Below are 16,286 nucleotides of genomic sequence, written 5' to 3' on the forward strand. Positions count from 1 at the left end.
TTGAGAGAAGCGGTCGAGACAAAGGACTCAACTGCTTTTTGGAGAGTTATTAATGAACTAGGCTTCCAGGATTCAAATAAACCTAAGCTGGCCTGTCACATCCTCCGAGAAACCTGATTGGAGCATTACAAGGGCCTGTACAACCATTGTAGCATTGATGATTCGGCTACAGCAGAAATGGAAAGTGTGAACCTACCCCAGATTACCTTTTCCGTAGGAGAAATAAAGGCGGGGATTGAGGGGCTAACACGTAATAAGGCGCCAGGACCTGATGGGATCCCACCAGATCTCTTCCTCAGCCAGAAAGAACTCTGGGTGCCCATACTCACCAGAGTAATAAATACTGCAGTGCAAACAACAATGCCAATATCCTGGTCTACGGCCACAATAGTCCCCATATTTAATGAAGGGGACAGAAATAACCCTCAATGCTACAGGCCCATTTCATTAATTGATGTTACCGTGGAAGTTCTAGGTAGGGCCATTCTTAACCGATTGCTTGATTGGGCGGAGGAACATGAGATCATTACGGATACCCAGTATGGGTTTAGGTTCGGTCGCTCCACCACAGATCAATGCCTTAATTTATATCTCCTGGCAGCCAAGTACACCGTAGCCAGTGAGGGGACGGTGTACTTGGCTTTTATGGACCTCACCGCGGCATTTGATTGAGTAAATCAGAAGAAATTGTGGGGACTATTGGGGGCCTTGGGAGTTGACCCTGGTCTGGTAAATATATTACGGATAATGCATCAGAATACTTCTGCCCAGGTCACATATGACGAGGAGGGAAATGTCACAGACCACTTCCAATGCTCAAGGGGAGTGAGGCAGGGATGTAAATGTAAATGTACATGAATTTATATAGCACAAATCACCACTGGTTTCTAAGCGCTTGCTTAGGGAACCCGTCCTGGTATTCCCCTGTGAGATAACCCCGGCAGGGTATCCGCAAGGTGAAAGCCAGGCATCCCGCCGCGAGGGGCCGTTGTGGAGATTAAGCAAGCTATTGCCCAGAGTCGCAGAGTGTGAACCCATTAATCGAGTAGGCACCGGAGCGAGAATTGTCGAGTCCATGGACATATTAGGACTCAAGACCCCGCCGAGCCGGGAATTGAACCCTGGTCCTGGGCTGACCTCTGCTTCCAGGTCTGCCTCCTCTATCCAGTGAGCCACACTTCTCCACATGCATTTTGGCCCCCTTCCTTTTCACTTTATATATAAAAGGTTTGACCGAGGCACTGGTAGCTCTAGGGGTTGACTGCCCACAGATAGGTAGGAGAGGGATACCGATGTTACTGTACGCATATGACGCAGTACTCTTGGCCCGCACTGCGCGCCGACTGCAGCGCCTCATAGATGGCTTTGTCCATTTCATTGATAGCTTAGATTTGTCACCGAACCTCACAAAATCATATGTTATGGAGGTAGAGAAAGGACCATCCAGCAAAACTAAGTATACAATAGGCACACAGGGACTGGAAAAGGTCAAGTCATTTTCATATCTGGGGATCATGTTTAACAGTCGCCTTAGCTTCAAAGCCCTTGTGGAGGAGAAAAGCAATAAACTAATTAACTCAACAGGGGCAACTATGAAGTTTGCAAAGAGGCTAGGCCGATGGGCTCCGGAACAAATCCTGAACCTCTACAGTCCTGGAAGTTGTGCCAAAGTTTTATATGGTAGTGAGGTCTGGGGCTTTATAGACCCGCTTAAGTTACAAACAGAAGACAACAAATATTTGAGGAGGGTACTGAAAGTCCCACAAAGCATTTCCTCCTACGTGTTTCATGAGGGACTCGGTACAATCCATGTGTGCGACAGGCTCCAATGGAAGCCCCTCGCATGCTGGATCAAAGTATGGACAAATCCAGAGGCGGCGCTAAGTCAACAAATAATATCAGACTGCATTGCACGGGCACAGGGTCATAACATTCCTTGGCTTAGATAATTCAAGGAAAACCTGTTAGCCATGGGTTGTGTTGAATATTTTACTCACCCGACAAAATTGCTATCTAAGGATAAGGGCCGTATTAAGTTAGATTTTTTAAACAGAGCCAAGTCAAATAGGGAAGCAAGAGAGCTGACTAGGCCCTCAGTAAGAAGTCATCAGTTAACAAAGTCGTGCCTGGGCGTGGAACCTTATTTGTGTCTTATTTACAATCCTCAAGACTGATTTCTCATGATTCGTTTCAGGATAAATTTGTTACACAACACTTTGGCAGTTCCAGCAGGGTACACAATGGCATTTGGAGAGTAAGGGCCCCTGTGGCTGCGACCAACGGTCTCCCCAGGATACGCTCCATTTGGTCCTACTAGGCCCATTTTACGATTACCCTAGGCGACTATTTTTAAAAGGTATTTTAAGGAAGGCCAAGTTCAAACAAGCTAAGGTGGTCCTACTGTTTCTGAAATTGTCAGTAGAACCTTTAACACTTTTCTGCGTAGTAAATTATTTAAGATTAGCGATGAAACTCAGAACCAGTAGAGGGGAGGAACTTGAGCTGAGATCAACAAAGAGCCTTGCGGAACTCCCATAGTGGCTTGAGCTGGACTCAGCAAAGAGCCCTGTGGTACTCCCATAGTGACTTGAGCTGGACTCAGCAAAGAGCCCTGTGGTACTCCCATAGTGGCTTGAGCTGAACTCAGCAAAGAGCCCTGTGGTACTCCCATAGTGACTTGAGCTGGGCTCAACAAAGAGCCCTGTGGTACTCCCATAGTGGCTTGAGCTGGACTCAGCAAAGAGCCCTGTGGTACTCCCATAGTGACTTGAGCTGGGCTCAACAAAGAGCCCTGTGGTACTCCCATAGTGACTTGAGCTGGACTCAGCAAAGAGCCCTGTGGTACTCCCATAGTGGCTTGAGCTGAACTCAGCAAAGAGCCCTGTGGTACTCCCATAGTGACTTGAGCTGGGCTCAACAAAGAGCCCTGTGGTACTCCCATAGTGGCTTGAGCTGGACTCAGCAAAGAGCCCTGTGGTACTCCCATAGTGACTTGAGCTGGGCTCAACAAAGAGCCCTGTGGTACTCCCATAGTGACTTGAGCTGGGCTCAACAAAGAGCCCTGTGGTACTCCCATAGTGACTTGAGCTGGACTCAGCAAAGAGCCCTGTGGTACTCCCATAGTGACTTGAGCTGGGCTCAACAAAGAGCCCTGTGGTACTCCCATAGTGACTTGAGCTGGACTTAGCAAAGAGCCCTGTGGTACTCCCATAGTGACTTGAGCTGGGCTCAACAAAGAGCCCTGTGGTACTCCCATAGTGACTTGAGCTGGACTCAGCAAAGAGCCCTGTGGTACTCCCATAGTGGCTTGAGCTGAACTCAGCAAAGAGCCCTGTGGTACTCCCATAGTGAATTGAGCTGGGCTCAACAAAGAGCCCTGTGGTACTCCCATAGTGGCTTGAGCTGGACTCAGCAAAGAGCCCTGTGGTACTCCCATAGTGACTTGAGCTGGGCTCAACAAAGAGCCCTGTGGTACTCCCATAGTGACTTGAGCTGAGATCAACAAAGAGCCTTGCGGAACTCCCATAGTGGCTTGAGCTGGACTCAGCAAAGAGCCCTGTGGTACTCCCATAGTGACTTGAGCTGGGCTCAACAAAGAGCCCTGTGGTACTCCCATAGTGACTTGAGCTGGACTCAGCAAAGAGCCCTGTGGTACTCCCATAGTGACTTGAGCTGGACTCAGCAAAGAGCCCTGTGGTACTCCCATAGTGACTTGAGCTGGACTTAGCAAAGAGCCCTGTGGTACTCCCATAGTGACTTGAGCTGGGCTCAACAAAGAGCCCTGTGGTACCCACATAGTACTCCCATAGTGACTTGAGCTGGGCTCAAAAAAGAGTCCTGTGGTACTCCCATAGTGACTTGAGCTGGGCTCAACAAAGAGCCCTGTGGTACTCCCATAGTGACTTGAGCTGGGCTCAACAAAGAGCCCTGTGGTACTCCCATAGTGACTTGAGCTGGGCTCAACAAAGAGCCCTGTGGTATTCCCATAGTGACTTGAGCTGGGCTCAACAAAGAGCCCTCTGGTACTCCCATAGTGACTTGAGCTGGGCTCAACAAAGAGCCCTCTGGTACTCCCATAGTGACTTGATCTGGGCTCAACAAAGAGCCCTGTGGTACTCCCATAGTGACTTGAGCTGGGCTCAACAAAGAGCCTTGTGGTACTCCCATAGTGACTTGAGCTGGGCTCAACAAAGAGCCCTGTGGTACTCCCATAGTGACTTGAGCTGGGCTCAACAAAGAGCCCTGTGGTACTCCCATAGTGACTTGAGCTGGACTCAGCAAAGAGCCCTGTGGTACTCCCATAGTGACTTGAGCTGGACTCAGCAAAGAGCCCTGTGGTACTCCCATAGTGACTTGAGCTGGACTTAGCAAAGAGCCCTGTGGTACTCCCATAGTGACTTGAGCTGGGCTCAACAAAGAGCCCTGTGGTACCCACATAGTACTCCCATAGTGACTTGAGCTGGGCTCAAAAAAGAGTCCTGTGGTACTCCCATAGTGACTTGAGCTGGGCTCAACAAAGAGCCCTGTGGTACTCCCATAGTGACTTGAGCTGGGCTCAACAAAGAGCCCTGTGGTACTTCCATAGTGACTTGAGCTGGGCTCAACAAAGAGCCCTGTGGTATTCCCATAGTGACTTGAGCTGGGCTCAACAAAGAGCCCTCTGGTACTCCCATAGTGACTTGAGCTGGGCTCAACAAAGAGCCCTCTGGTACTCCCATAGTGACTTGATCTGGGCTCAACAAAGAGCCCTGTGGTACTCCCATAGTGACTTGAGCTGGGCTCAACAAAGAGCCTTGTGGTACTCCCATAGTGACTTGAGCTGGGCTCAACAAAGAGCCCTGTGGTACTCCCATAGTGACTTGAGCTGGGCTCAACAAAGAGCCCTGTGGTACTCCCATAGTGACTTGAGCTGGGCTCAACAAAGAGCCCTGTGGTACTCCCATAGTGACTTGAGCTGGGCAAAACAAAGAGCCCTGTGGTACTCCCATAGTGACTTGATCTGGGCTCAACAAAGAGCCCTGTGGTACTCCCATAGTGACTTGAGCTGGGCTCAACAAAGAGCCCTGTGGTACTCCCATAGTGACTTGATCTGGGCTCAACAAAGAGCCCTGTGGTTCTCCCATAGTGACTTGAGCTGTGCTCAGCACAGAGCCCTGTTGTACTTCCATCGTGACTTTTCTTTCTGGTGATACAAATTGTCCAAGGGCGACCATTTCCCTTATGTTGGTCAGAATAGTGTTTAGCCAAGCAAGGGCATTGGGCGAGATTCTGATGTTCTGATTCCACTCCATTAGAATTGCGCCGGAGATGGTATCAAATGTAACCGATATGTCCAATAGAGTCTGCACCGCACTATTCACTGAGTCTAGGGTCATTTTAATTGTTTCTCAGTCTTCAAGGCGTGCTGATTCTGTGGAATGTTTAGGCGTAAAACCAAATTGCCGGGAGTAGAGTAGATCTGAATTCTCAAGAACGGTCATCAGTTGTTGGATGACAATTTTTTCCAAGATCTTGCTAAGCATTGGCAGGAGGAAAATAGGTCGTAAGTTGGACCGGATGGCAGGAGCTGCTACAGGTTTCTTCTGTAATGGCTTTAAAATTGTCAGTTTCCACTCGGCGGGGACTGTCGCTCTTCCAGTGAGGTGTTTATGATGTGGTTGGTGATAGGATTTACCACATCAATGGCGGCGTGAAGTATCGATGGAGGACAGGGGTCGAATGGAGATCCTGATGCAGGTCAAGATAGCTTGACGAGTGAGTGCTAAGGAGACCTTCTGAAACTGAGACAGCACCGCCTTCGGGATAGTGTTACCGACGGGTACAGCAGGTCATTTGCTAAAGTGTTGCTTAGAATTAGACAGAAACCCTCCTGGATGATGGAAATGTTATCTTTAAACAAAACTGAGATTTGATTGCAAAGAGCCTGAGAGGGAGGAATTTCCTGAATGAGAGCTTTTGCTGGAAGAAATAGTTCATCCGCGTTGAAAATCACTTTTGCATCAGACCGAGCTTTGTGGTATGCCTTTTGGGCAGTCCTGTGTTTGTCAAAATCATGTTGTTTGTAGGGTCTACGCCATTGACGTCCTAGTTTTTTGCCTGTCCTTGATACCTGCCAGTCTGAGCCGTGGGTATCGCTTCATACATTCACAAGGTACTACTGGCTGGATGGCCGGCCCCGGCAGGTGGACACTTAGGCCCCAGCTTTGTTCTACAAGACGTTTTGTCTTGAGTCCACTACACAGACCCTCCACCTTTCGGAGTTACTGCTTTGATGTCTATTCCAAGCTGAAGAAACTGCTGTTAAAAGTATACATTAGAAGAACAAGCAACTTAGGGCCCGATTACGATTTGGCGGTGCTGTGCCGGCTCTCTGCCGACACAGCACCGCCAAAGCCGTGCAAGGACCGCCTGCCTTATTACAAATTGAACTCGTGTAAGGCAGACGGTCCTTTGCCTTTTCTATGGCGGTGCAATTGGAACAGCAAAAAAAGTTCCATCAAGGTATGGACGGTGACGTCCATGCTATGTTGGGAACTTTGGGGTATGCAGACATACCCCAAATGTCTGCATACCCCCTGAATGTATCCCCATGGGGGGAGGGCGGGCATAGGGGCCCTGTAGGGCCCCCTTGGCTCCTGCTCCTGCCATGAAATCCCTAGCAGTGCAGGAACTCTTAATATGTAAGTAAAGTATGTACATTTTATTGCACAGTTAATTAAAACTCACAATTTAAAATGCATACAAATTGGTAATCAAACATTTAAATCTTAATATGTTCAGCAGGACTGCGCATTTTACATTGTTGCGCAGTTCCTCCACCGCTAGGGAACGGCAGTTCTCCACCACCACGACTTTTAAAGTTTTGCCGCTGCTCCATCACTTCTGGGGCGGTATGAATCCCGCCATGAGCGGTACGATGCAAACTAGCTATGACAAGTCTCCAGGTCTGATCTGGCGCCGGGGAGGGTTCAGAGATGAGGAGTCTGCGGTTAGATAGAGTGTCCACCAGAAAGAGCGTTACCGAAGGTGAGTAAACTGTGCAGATGTTTGTCATCTGTCTCTTGCAGCTGTTGTTAATTGTAAAGGGTTTGTTTTTGGATGGGCCGCACGTTAACTGGGATTCTGATGCTGACTCGGATGTGTGTGATCTTGCAGTCTGTGTTTGTTCATTCCATTCATGTGTTTGTGAAGAGCAAGGATTGTGTCTGTCATCTTATCTAGCAGTGGGTATGAAAATGTGGGGGTGATCACTAGACAATGGCTTTAATTATGAGTTTAAGGTTCAAATCCGATCCCTCACAAACAGGAGTTTTATGCATGGCCTGGAGTATCGGAATGTAATCCCTTGATGCTGACCCTGTGCTTTCTGTCCGGCCTTCTCAATACAGTGAAACTGGAGGGGGTGAAAGTCGACCAGGCCTGGATCATGGAAATACTAAAGCAAGAAAGAACTGACCTCACCAGTCGCACCATGGACGTATTCCACTGTGTGTACGAGACCCAAGATGACAAGTTTGGGAAAAAGGGCCCGGACTTTGTGAAACACTTGAGTATAACACGCAGTGCGATGGCGCGAGAGATGAGTGCCGTGGATTTCAGAGCCCTCGCGTTCTGTTTAAAGCGCTCAGAAGTCGAGAGCGTTGAGCTGCGGGATGTTACAGTGAGTCGTGAGGACGTCCGAGCGCTGCAGCCGCTTTTAATGAAATGTTCCACACTTACGTAAGTCTCTCCATTTCACATATTTCAACATCTCTGTGTCTTAGAGTAAAGATTTTAAAAAATGGTAGCATGGGACTTCCTGTCAGGGATGCGCTGCATAAAACACAGGAAATCACATTGTACCTTTGGCGGAGCATTGGGTTTGAGGCTGTGCTTGGCGTTATCTTGTATTGCACTTCGCTGCGCCACGCTCGGCACTTTGTTTCGTGGCACTTCCGTGGCTGCAGTGACTGTCCCCCCCTATGCTGCTGTGAGGGGGGCGCGGCTCACCTTCTGTGGAGCGAATTCATATTTCGCAAACTGCCTCGTCGAGGCCCCGTAGTCCCGATAGAAGTTTAGAGGAACCCCATAAAGAAAGTTGTAGTGTCCAGATTCAGGACTAGGGGGGCCATTTCCCCATGGAATTCCTGTTATCATGAGTTAATCCCCATGGAGTAGGGATTACAGTGCGGACTGGAATTACATGGGGCATTCCCAGTTTTGTCTGACATAATGCGTACATTTACCATTTGCTCTAAGCGTGCGTTAAACGTGAGAGGTAGGAGGACGCAGCAGGGGGGGGGGCAGCAGGGGGGAGACAGCTGAAAGCGTAGTGGAAAGAAATACAACTCAAGTTATGATAGGATTTTGTGAATTGTCAAAAAGTAGTAAACTTACTCAGAAGTGTAAATTACTCAAAAGTGTAAATTACTCAAAAGTGTGAATCACCTTTGTGAATCAGGACCTTACTTTTTTATTCCTCGCATCAGGACAGCCACGTTTGGTGGCCGGACGTTTGTCTACTTCACATCGTCTGTCTGGAATGCCGTACCCAGGTGCCCATGTGACTGTCTGTAGGAGGCTGGCTCACTATATAGTGCACTAAAATGAAGTACACTGTGCAGAGAGTCCAGTGGTTCTCTTATTGGCTGATAAAGGCAAAAATGATAACACTAAAGGCTCTCTGTTGTGGAAGCGTGGGTGAACAGTTTAGGCTTATCAGAGGGTTGTGCTAAGCATTTGTTGTACTCACAGAGGCATTCAATTAGACACACACTCAAAAATAAATTTGAGACCAATTTAGAAAAATAAGTCATATTTTAATTTTTTATAAAAATGTTGATACAAAGTAAGTACGTTTTGAGATATAGATTTTCAGAGGTAAGTAGAATGTTCTCTTAAATGCGTCTTTACACGTAATGCTTTCTGATGAGAGAAAAAGACATATACGGTATACAGGTACTTGCAGTAGGTTTCGGGGGTCCCCTTCAGGTCTTAAGGTGGTGGGCAGTAAGGTCAAAAGTACTGCCAGCAGTTAGAGTGCACCTGCCCTGGGGAGTCGGGGTGCAGAGGTGCTGGTCGGGTTGGTAACCTTACGCGCTACACTGAAGGAGAGAGGTGGAGCACCTAAAACTAGCTGCATAGAGGGTCTTGGGGACAAGTCCAGGAACTCCCAATGGGGGCTCAGTTCACAAGGGTCCGGGGAGCAAGGCAGCACAGTCAGTTCTCGAGTACCCGTAATGGGCCGCTCGGGTGCAGAGGGGTTAGATCGGCTGGGCTGGTGCATTGTAGGTCCTTGCTGTTGTCAGTCGCACCAGTTGAGGGTGCAAAAATCAGGACAGCTGGGCCACTCTGGAAGACGGTCTCTGTGGTGCTGATGTCCCTCAATGGGTGCTTTGTCTCCGTGTTGTTGGTGTCCTGATTGGACTCAAACAGGCTTTGATTGCTGCAAGGGGTCCGGTACTCTGGGTATTTTGGAGCTGCGCGACTCTGAATTGTCCTGGCATTCTCTCACTTGGTAGGGAAATGGGTCTGACCTCCAGGAGCCTTGTGACCTCTTCATTGGGGTCTGCTGTGTCAGTGCGACTGGGGAGCAGCCGCACGGTAAACCGGACTCTGCTCTTTCGGTGCCTGTGGACTTCCATGGTGTAGCTGCTCTACTCCAAGGGAGGTTGTTGGCAATTTGCGAAGGGCTGGCAGTCTATTGGGGTTCTTGGTAGATGCTCAGCTGCAGGACGAGTCGGTTTCTTCATGATTGATGAGACTGGTGCAGTCAGGCAAGGTTTGGCACGAAAAAGTCCACAGCAAGTTTTCAGTTCTTGTTTATGCAGTTCTTCTTCATCCTCTTCTTCTGGGTCTGTCTAATCTGATTTCCTGGCATGAAGGGTGCCCCCTAAATACTCAATTATGGGGTGTAAAGGGGAGTGACAGGTAGTAGCAATGGGCTGGTCACCTTTGGGGTGACTCTACCCCCTATATGACTACTTAGTGTGGGAAGGTATGCACCTGTTACAACGCAATTTTTACAACGCACTACCACTACAACGCAGGCATTACTCCGCATACCATTACAACGCATTGCGCTGGGGGGCGCTCTAGGATAAGAGGTAAGTTTAATTTACTATCCAACACCTTCCCTAGGGTCCACGGGGACTGGAGTTAGAATAGTAAATTATACTTACCACTATCCAGCACCCCAAAGCGCTATGCGTTGTAACGGTATGCGTTGTAAATACCGCGTTGTAATGGTATGCGGAGTAAAAGTATGCGTTGTAACGTCATACATCCGTGTGGGAAGTGGGCATAACCCGACCCAGAGAACCTAATTCCACCAAAAACCAAGGTAGTCCAACTAACTAGCTAATTTTTCCACCTGTACTTGTGCCAAATGGGCCCTTGGCAGGGGATGGCATTTTCCCTGTTTTAGGGAAGCCAGGGGTCGCATATCAAAGGCAGCAGAGGCAGGCTTTGTTTCTCCTCTGAGAGAGTGCGGGCTCTCACCTGCACAGGGTCAGAAACCTGTCTGTGGTAGCAGGCTGGTCTTCACCAGTCAGCCAGCATACTAGAGGTTGGTAGGTTTTCAGGGAGCAATTCTAAGGTGCCCTCTGTGTGCATGTATTAACACCTTGTCTGCTGGAGCTATTCCCCTGCTGTGCTGGGCCATAATAAAAACGGGTGTGGTCATGACGAGCTCAGCTCGTCATGAGCACCTGAGAGATATATGCCATGACGAGCTGAGCTCGTCATGAGCACCGAAGGGGTTAACAGATCCACCACTGGAATCAGTGTGGGTTTAATAATACGAGATGTTTGATACTAGACATCTCTGGTTTCAGTGAAGCCATCATGTAGCTGGTGAACTCGTAATCCCCAGTGCCTAGTACATTTGCTCAAGATGGCTTCCCTGTTCACTGGAAGTGTCCAGGAATTGACTTGTACACCCAAGGGCACATCTGCTCATGCAAATATGTCTTCCCATGTAATATAATGCAACCTGACTTAGGGCTGTAAGGTCTGATGTAGGTGTGACTTACATCTATTGTAGTGTAGTTCCTATGGGCCCGATTCACAGAACTAACTTAAGACAAAATCCTAAACTTACTACTTTTGGTATTCACAGAAGTTAGGATTTTGTCTTAAGTTTGTCTTAAGACAGACTTAAGACAGACTTAAGACAAAATCCTAACTTCTGTGAAAATCAAAAGTAGTAAGTTTAAGATTTTGTCTTAAGTTAGTTCTGTGAATCGGCCCCTATATTCCCAATAGGCTCTGCGTATTGGAATAATATAAACAGCAGTGTAGACGTAGGACTGAGGTCGACTAGGTCTCTACTGACTATATTAGACTTAGTTAGTTTTGCCAGCTAGCTCAGAGGTCACTAGAAACTTTCTCGAATGTTCAGGAAAGAGTTAATTCTCCTGATTTAGACAAGAAGGGATTAGTTTCTGACAACCGCATAAACATGACAACTTTGCTCCCTCAGAATAAAGAGTGTATCTCTAGAGTTGTGTGAAAACAATAGACGGTTATTTCACTCAGTCAATCGTGCATACTTAGTTTCACCAGAGTGCAGAGAAATAGAGAGACGGACGTTTTAAAAAAAAGGTGTTATTTATTGAGCAGTCTTCTTTCTCATGCAAGAGAAATGAATTGCCACAATTGCAATACTTATCATGAAGTAAAGTGCGTACAGTAAAAGGAGTATTATAAAATAATACTGTAAAAGCATTGATATGGTTTCTTAGCCATATGATACTTTAAAAATGGATAAAATATATACATACATAAAAACATTGACTGACGTACTCAACTGGTGCTTCTAAGATACGCCTACCCCGTTGTACCTGACCTAAGCTTAATACGTGGGAAGGAGTAAGTAAGTTGCAGTTTTAAGTTAAGTTGGTTTTTTGCCAAGGAATCTGAATCAAGAATTCTCTTAAGGATTTAGTCGGCTCCGTACCTTGGTAATAGAATGTAGGAGGCCTTGTATCTCTCTCTCAGGACTCGATCTCCCAGCAACCCGCGAGGGTGACTGGAAACACCGGAGCTGGATTTTCTCGGCTGGAGAAAAAGACAGCGTCTTTCTCAGTGCGTCAAAAGGGAGGGGCGGCTTCCTTCGGCTCTCGCATCAGCTGGGCTTCGGGCAAGTAGATAGCCGCTCTGCTCCAAATCACGGTGTCTTTGCTTAAGGCAACGTTGGTATATTTATACCTGAAAGGTGCCGGGTTTGATGTAAGGTTGGACATAAGACGTCACTAAGAACTAACAGTTCTTTCTGGACTCTAGGAGTTCTATTGCAAATCAAAACAAGAGCAGGGGGATTTCCCGGGCTGCTGGAGGCTTGGTTTGTTTAAAGAACGCGTTGTACTTTCTAGGTGTCTAGGGGAGTAGCCTTGCCGTATTTGGACTGCATGGGCTATTACTAAATATGGATATAATTCTTATGCCTTTATAAGGATATTATTTATTATAACCACATAAGGGCATAAATTGGGAATATATCGAATTAGGGTCCTAGATAGAAACACAACACCCACTCCAGGTACTAATGTCCATCATTACTAAAAAACTAAGCAATATTAAACATATAACGATGCATGTGTGTTTTTCAACCCACCCAAAAATACATAATTAGCATTTAAAATGGTATATGGTAAATACACAAAAATGAGTATTGGTGCTGTACGCTTTTCAAGCAGTGCTATCATTCAGTTAAATGCATATATATATATATCAGCTGAATGAATTGCGAAAATTACACATGAAATGGCTCTAAATGCAGAAAAGAAGGTCGAGACCATTTCATCACATATTTATACAAATGCTGTACATGTGCTAGAGGCTGAGGTAAAATATTGTCTCTAGAGTTCCTAAAATAGAAGCTCTGTTCTCTAAGAATAGTTCTACTTTAAGCAGAGTACTATGTGCCAGAAAAAAGGGTAAATATTTTGGAAGTGAAAAAAAATTAATTTCGCTTTCAGGGTAAAAAATAGTTCCAAATGTTTTCAGTAGCTTTTGTTTATCAAAACTGAAGGCCGAATTCAGAGTTCAGGGAACGCTGTATGCTTGTTGTTTTTAAAAGTTATTCTCGTTGTTCAGGGGAGAACGTCATATCAGACAGACTTGCAAAAAATTGGTCTACAACATCAGGTGAGTTCGACCAAGTTCAAAAATGCTGAAATTGTGCATATGTGAGAATGATTGCTATCATCGATGTCAGGATCAGCTATGCTCACAGAAGGTTGTACCTGTGTGGTGCTGCTTTCATCTCGTACTCCACCGCCACCTACTCGTAGTGGTGAAGTCTCAACGAATGCCGTCATCAGAATAGGTAGCCGCTGGGGACAACACGATGTATGAGTCGTTACTGGACCTAGCAGGGTATCTATATCCATTGGTACTGCTGATGGTATGTAAGGCAAACGTCCAACACACATTCTTCTCCGCATAGCATACATCGAAGCACAGGTAAGATGCAATCTTGCCAGATTGGTCTGAATGAAAGAAACCAAGTTGTACTTAGATGTCTTAGCCGGGCAAATCCGAGGACTTTAGTGATGCGGTCCCGGTAGCGTATAGCTAGGATTGTTTCTACCATCGTTGCTGGAGTCTTGTCTGTGGCTTGGCTTGCCATTTCGAAGCACAAGGATCAAAAATAAAATTCCTGCTACGAGTCCCAAAAAAAGAGGCAGGCTGCCGAAAAATGAATGAACAAAATTCGGGAAAATGCCCAGAACTGTTTCAAAGGGTGCTAACAGTCCCGGAAAAATCATCTTAAATACATGTGTGATGCCACTGGTATCAGACATGTTTAAGATTTGGAAAAACTGAATAAATGATGGACCCTACCTGAAGTAAGCACCTGACTACCTTTCCCTCGTGAGGTATCTTAACCCTTAAGTTTAAATAAGGGGGTTGTGTGCACACTGAATGGCACCCATCAACACCGTGCCTATTCCCTAGGGAATTCTAATTCAGAACAAACAGCAGCAAAGGTACACCACAAAACATAAAACAGTGAGTATAAACGACGTTTAAGCAACAATAAGAAGATATTCCTCGGAGATGTTTAGAGTTCTTCTTTGAATCTTTATTTTCAATCGGTAAAAAAGCACATACAGCCGACGCGTTTCGTCACAAACTGGGACTTCTTCAGGGCTGTCGGTAAAAAGACATATATACATACAATCAATCTTTATGTACAAAAACCTCGACTTACAATTAAAAGTACATTAACAATGACGAAACATATTAAAAAACATTACTAACAAAAACGTGGAGCTTATACATGCATTTAATATTGGGGCTTTGGCCCTTCATCAATCATTTGCAGGGAAATGCGGGATGGCCTAAGACTATCTACATTATTTACAATTCAAGTATATCAAGTTACAATACAAGTCTGCATCGTCGGAGATTCGGGATGGCCTGTGAATATCTACAATATTTACAAGTCAAAATATGTAAAGTTACATTACAAATCTACATCGTCGGAGATTCCTTATACATCTTGCAGGGTTTCAAAGGAAGGAGGCGGAAGTGTATGCAAGCATACGACCCATGTAAATGGCCATAATACCAAGTGGATGGTAGAATGGAAAAAGGGGAAACCGGAGTGAGTTTAATATGTATATAATCTGAATCTGAGGGGAAACAAGGGAATACAGAGCAGGCAGCCCAAATTAAGGAAAAGGTGAATCCATAGGGGCAGAATGGTGTTATGGAAAAGGCTAGCCCAAAGTATGTCTTATGTTATAAGATGAGGGACCAAGCAAAGTCTAATCACCTAATTTTAACTGAGAAAACATCCCCATGGTCCAATGCCCTTTTACCTTTTAAAGTCAGTTGGACGTCGCATGTGTGAAAGAACATGTGAGGCAGCGGGGTCCAGGGGTCACCTTCCCGGCTAGTGTGATCCTGTTCTATAGTAGATCTCTCAGAGGCTGATTATATAAAATGAGTTCGTGGCTGGGGTACGAAAAGAGATGGAATATTTATTTATTTAACAACACCATACAATGTTAGTGTGTTAGTTAGACAACAAGTTGACAAAGTATAATGATCCTAATAATATCAGCCCGGCTAGGGAAATTGTGCTCCCTATCACCAGTCCAGTTCAAATAAGAGAAATAACTACTTACTATAGGTTTATTAGTGGTTAACAGTGGAAGAAGTGTCTTTGGAGTACTTGGGTGGTGTGGAAATTCATGTCACCTCGCTCAAAATGAGTGCTCAGTCCATTTGCTAAAAAGGATATAAAAGCGTGAAGAGCCAATTTGTAGCCTGTCCTAGGAATGGTGACATTACTGTACACACAAACTGTAGATCAAGTATTCAAAGATCACCTGCAAGAAAGTAAGTAACTTCCCCAATAATAGTTACCTGAGTCAAAGAAAGAACTGGTGTAGGACTGGAGGTCCTGTTAGTCCATTGGAAGAGGGAGTGGGCACTGTGTCCCAGTAGGCCTGTTAGATGAAAAGTGAATAAAATTCTGCTTAGAAAAAGAGTGTCTGACTCCAAGATTGAGAGTGTACAAAGTTCTGTAATGATTTCTATTAGTTGGTTCTATAAGTAGATAGAACCAGTCAGAGCATGGTCCCAAATATCCACTGCCCCGGGTTTGTGTAGATAACTATTAATAGGTTCTATGAGTTGGTAAGCCTAGTAAAAGCATGGTCCCAAATTTCTACTGCCCCAGGTTTGGAGTCTAGGATACATGTGCCCCCAACTAGACTTGACATGCTTTATTGCGCTATTGAAAGACAAAAGTATCTAAGCTGAAAAGACATCCTGAGTGGAAATTGCCAATAGTTTAAAAAAACGCTATCACTCAAAAAAAGGCAAAAAGGCCCTATCCCTAACCTAATCTGTGGGACATTAGCAATTCTGGCATGCCAGAAGTGGTCCACTGGCTACTTGCAGGCTAAAGTACTCACCGTTCTTGATAAAACGGCCGGCACCCATCCACCGCCCTCGACCCGATGACACACCCGTGGCGACGTCGTGTTCAAGTATTATGAGCCATTGCTGCTCATTATATAGCTAGAGTTAAAGGGTCTACACCTGTCAAAATTCCCGCCGGCGCGAACGAGCGCTGTACCTAGGGACAGAGGTTAAACGCGATACCATCTTGTGTAAGACGGGCGGCCATCTTGGAACGTCTAAGAAACGCATTGGTCTCCCTGATCGTCTTAGCCCGCCGTCTGTGGTGCTATCGTATTCCTATCCTATATATCAATCACTGTGATTTATTTAAGTAATATAAACTTCCTAAGATTTATGACCGCATTGGTTAAAGGACCCAGTGG

The 16,286-nt window shown here is 46.0% G+C and overlaps 1 protein-coding gene across 1 annotated transcript in view; it reads left to right on the forward strand.

Annotated features, from left to right (window-relative positions):
* Positions 1-7,348: 7,348 nt before the first annotated feature.
* LOC147693216 (NACHT, LRR and PYD domains-containing protein 3-like) overlaps positions 7,349-16,286 on the forward strand; it is a 566,590-nt gene continuing 557,652 nt past the window's right edge. The window contains exon 1 of the mRNA XM_086933610.1: positions 7,349-7,719. Within this exon, the coding sequence (XP_086789736.1) occupies positions 7,349-7,719 (371 nt within the window). The remainder of the gene's footprint in view (positions 7,720-16,286) is intronic.

Source organism: Lissotriton vulgaris, chromosome 8 (genome assembly GCF_964263255.1).
Source record: "Lissotriton vulgaris chromosome 8, aLisVul1.2, whole genome shotgun sequence".
Lineage (NCBI taxonomy): Eukaryota > Metazoa > Chordata > Amphibia > Caudata > Salamandridae > Lissotriton > Lissotriton vulgaris.